General features: G+C 40.5%; 1 protein-coding gene across 1 annotated transcript; it reads right to left on the bottom strand.

Moving 5' to 3' along the window:
* Positions 1-1679: 1679 nt before the first annotated feature.
* Positions 1680-3681, bottom strand: LOC133331141 (endoribonuclease CG2145-like). Its single transcript, XM_061539536.1, has 5 exons — positions 3498-3681; positions 3227-3401; positions 2290-2501; positions 1988-2220; positions 1680-1923 (listed from the first exon to the last, which is right to left on the bottom strand). The coding sequence occupies exons 1-5, from the start codon at positions 3679-3681 to the stop codon at positions 1681-1683; spliced, it is 1047 nt and encodes a 348-aa protein (XP_061395520.1). The 3' UTR covers position 1680.
* Between the last annotated feature and the right edge of the window lie 421 nt (positions 3682-4102).

Genomic DNA, 4102 nt, shown 5'->3' with positions numbered 1-4102 from the left:
AAGACTATGATAGTATCTTGAATGAATATATATAGGTCCTTATAAAATATTTTTTAAAATATATATATAAAATATATGTAGGTCCATATAAAATATTTTTTAAAATATTCACTCCTCTGATAGTTTATAAAGAAATATTTTTAAAAAATTCAAGTCTCTTATAGTCCCTTGAAAAAAAAAGAATTTTTAAAAAAGCTATACGCTTCTGATATTCTTTAAGGAATCTTATAATCCATTCTTTCAGAGTCTTTCGGAAAATATTCCTTAAAATCCTTTTTTCTTAGAATTAATTTAATTATTTTCTCTATCCCTCCCATTTAGCCTCTCTCGACTACAAGCCGACCACATTTGGCACAACCGACAACACTCCACGACCAACAACAACAACAACCCTTGCCACAGATGACTACAGTGGCAAAACGAATCCCTACAGCTACGACTCCATATTGGGTAAAACTTCCGGTGACCGAGACAATGACAGCGTCACAAAATCCCTTACCACACCCGGAATATCAACGTACGACAACAGCGATTATAAATCCACAGGATATGACTATAAGCCGGGACCGAGTGCACTCGTCAACAATGACAACGATGACGAAAATATCAAGGACAACATTGGCGAAGGAGAGAAATCCAAACAACAACAGCCGGGAAGAGACTCAAATGTTAGCAATCCAAATAACACAACAGAACCACAACAACAGTCCGTCGCCGGGGAAGATGCAAACCTGGCCTCTGCAGCACCAATTACTGGCGACTACACAGCCGACGACTACAGTGGCTATGAGGGATATGACCAACAGCAATACAACACCGGTGGCTATGACCAAAACTACGATCAATCCCAATATGACCCAGGACAATATGATGCCAGCGGAGCGGGTTATGATACCACCGGCTATGACTACAGTGCCACAGATTATGACACCTCTGCATATCAGTACGACACCACAGATCCGAGTGCCGCAACAGGACTTGAAGGCGACGGGGATGCCGCGCAAGAGAAACAAACACCACCAGCCATCGCATCAACAGCTGCTGCTGCAGCAGCTGCAACACCAACAAATGCCACTGGCGGAAATGGCCCAGCAGAAGGCCGCACTCAATCGCGAACGGGCAGTGGCTCTGTGGGGCCAACAGCTGCAGCTGGAGGCGTCGCCAGCGGAAAATCCAATCTGCCACAACAGTCTTCCACGTCAGCAACCAAAAAGTAGTCGGGATCCTGAGCTGGATTTGAGTACGAATCTAACATTTGATTGCTTGGATCCGTTCGATTTGGAATTTAGTATAAGTAGTCCAAGTTTAATACGTTCCTATGGTGATTCGGATACGGAGGTAGATGAGTTGGCCACGCCGCGAATGGAGGAGGGTGAAGAACAACACTACGATTCCATATCTGAAATGGCAATGACACCCACACCCACAACAATTCGAAGGATACCAATTCAGGATATGAATCAACATTAAAGACACTAGTCATAGCGGCGGGAGAGGAGAGTATGTAAGGGGAGGGGATTGGGTGTAATAGGAACGTGACCATTTGTAAATTGTATTTTGTAATCGAGTTGAAATCTACAAAAAGAAAAATAAATATTTAAAAAAATAATAAAATTAATTTATTATAAAAAGGCGATTTTTATCTACAAGAGGTAGTCTGAGGATGGCGCTGAGATTCATTTATTTATCCAGCGATGGATAGGCGGTGGCCACCATTTTCTTGCCATGCCAATCCCAGGCATGGGTAATTATACTAAATTTCACATGACCCAGTTGCACACCACAGGGTTGGCCCACACTCAACAGGAAACACATGGTATAAAGGCTGAGTTCCAGCTCAGGAGAGGTACCCACAAACAGGGTATTATAGGCCTTGTTGATGTTGTGGAAGCTAAAACGCAAGGCCATAAGATAATGGCCATCCTGTAAGAAGGAAAACCAAGAATTATCGGAAAAATCAAAAAATATCCTGTTTTGGTTGTCCAACCTTTTCCAAATTCAATTTATCTATGTGGCCCTTATAATTCAAATGCCCTTGCTTTTCCTGCTCATGAAAATACACCCAATTGTGTAGACCCAATATGGTGCCATCACGGATCTCGGCCATAAATACATGTTCAAATCCTGAACTACCAATGCGGCCCTGGCCACGGGAATATTGTGAAAACCACATATCTTTGAGAAGTCGCAGCTGGGAATCTCGGTTATTGGTGGCAACACCTGAAGGAAAAATATAGCATAAAAATCTATAATAATAATAAGAAGAGGGAATATTTTTCCTGATCCTACCTTTAAATTCCAAAAACTTCATTGTCTTCTTCATGACCGGGGTATCCAGCACTGCTCTTAGAAATTCATCTTCCTCTTGCTGCTCTTCCTCGGTGACATGTTCCACTGTATGTGTGTCTAGTTCGTAGTTATCGAACAAGCGTCGCATTAAGACAATGGTGCGAGATTCAACAGCTTCCGAGGCCAGCAAATCTTCGTTGACCTGCAAGAGGCTGAAAAAAAACAAACAAATAATAATTATTATATAAAAAAGGTGGTAATTTTTTTAAATGTTTTAAGAAATTCAGGGCTCCGTAGGCCGCTAAAAATTATTCTTTAAAAAATTCAAGGCTCTAAAAACATCCACGCCTCTGTGGGAGCCTCAAGAAATATTCATAAAAACAACCACGCCTCTGTGGGAGCCTCAAGAAATATTCATAAAAACATCCACGCCTCTGTGGTAGCCTCAAGAAATATTCATAAAAACATCCACGCCTCTGTGGGAGCCTCAGGAAATATTCATAAAAACATCCACGCCTCTGTGGTAGCCTCAAAAAATATTCTTTAAAAATCCACGCCTCTGTGGGAGCCTCAAGAAATATTCATAAAAACATCCACGCCTCTGTGGTAGCCTTAGAAAAATATTCTTTATAAAATCCACGCCTCTGTGGAAGCCTTAGAAAAATATTCTTTAAAAAATCCACGCCTCTGTGGTAGCCTTAGAAAAAATATTCTTTAAAAAAATCCACGCCTCTGTGGAAGCCTTAGAAAAAATATTCTTTAAAAAAATCCACGCCTCTGTGGAAGCCTTAGAAAAATATTCTTTAAAAAATCCACGCCTCTGTGGAAGCCTTAGAAAAATATTCTTTAAAAAATCCACGCCTCTGTGGAAGCCTTAGAAACATATTTTTTAAAAAATCTGTAGTACCCTTAAAATTATATTATTCTGCTTACTTACGGATGTGGTGCCCTATCATCCCGATACGATGCCTTCGTCCGCCCCTGGAAATTAACTTTGGCCAAATATGGATTATGTTGCATTTCCAGTTCGTAGAGGCTGCGTGTGAATTCGTGAATTTCATGCTCTGTTGGAGATTCTGTCACATTGTGTAGAGGATCATAGGTAAAATGTTCTAAACGGAAGTAAACAAACAAAAAACACAGATCATTAGCTTAGCTCAGTGCACTTCCGTAATGCTACAGTTTACAGCTGTAAGCTGCCGTCTTACCATACAAATGCCAGCCTATGATAACCAAGGCTATCAATACGGCTCCACCAACAAAACGTTTTATTTTTGCACACCTTTCATCATCTTCCATGCGCTGCTGTGTTGTGGTTGAGGTGGGGCTGGTGGTGCTCTGGGCTAGAGGTGGTGGTCCAATATCAGGATAAATTGATGCTGGCGTGGACATTTTATTGCTGATTGTTACAGTATCACCCAATTTGATTGGGTTAATTTTATTTCTGCTGCCTATTTTTTGTGTGGAAACTTTTCGTGTTCGTATTCGGACTTTTTTTTATTTTCGAAATTTTGGCACGCCGACTTTAGGCCATAACTTGTAGACGCTTTGATTTCACTATTAAAACTATTTTTTACGTTACGCGTTTAGCTCTGAGTGAGTGAGCGTTCAGTGACAATGTGGAACTACTGCTTCTCATCCGACTACTCAGTTGTGTCCCCAGACGTTTGGTTTTTTTTTTTCGAGATTTGAGATCATATCCATTTATTGTTGTAGTTTTTATTGTATTTATTTTGAAATTGTTGTTGTGGTTTCGTTTCCGTTTCGGTTCTCTGTATATATTTTTTGGTTAAAAATTCACTCACTCTTACTC

Source organism: Musca vetustissima, unplaced genomic scaffold (genome assembly GCF_032173495.1).
Source record: "Musca vetustissima isolate MV318-11 ecotype Yass unplaced genomic scaffold, APGP_CSIRO_Mvet_v1 utg38268, whole genome shotgun sequence".
NCBI lineage: Eukaryota > Metazoa > Arthropoda > Insecta > Diptera > Muscidae > Musca > Musca vetustissima.
Note: the sequence above shows the minus strand (reverse complement) of the source record. Positions and strands in the feature narration are given on the sequence as shown.

Coding starts and splice junctions, on each gene's coding strand:
- LOC133331141 (XM_061539536.1), bottom strand. CDS start 3,681: ATGTCCACGCCAGCATCAATTTATCCTGATATTGGACCACCACCTCTA. Junction 3,402..3,497: donor CATAGGCTGGCATTTGTATG/GTAAGACGGCAG, acceptor ACTTCCGTTTAG/AACATTTTACCTATGATCCT. Junction 2,221..2,289: donor GAAGTTTTTGGAATTTAAAG/GTAGGATCAGGA, acceptor TTTTTCCTTCAG/GTGTTGCCACCAATAACCGA.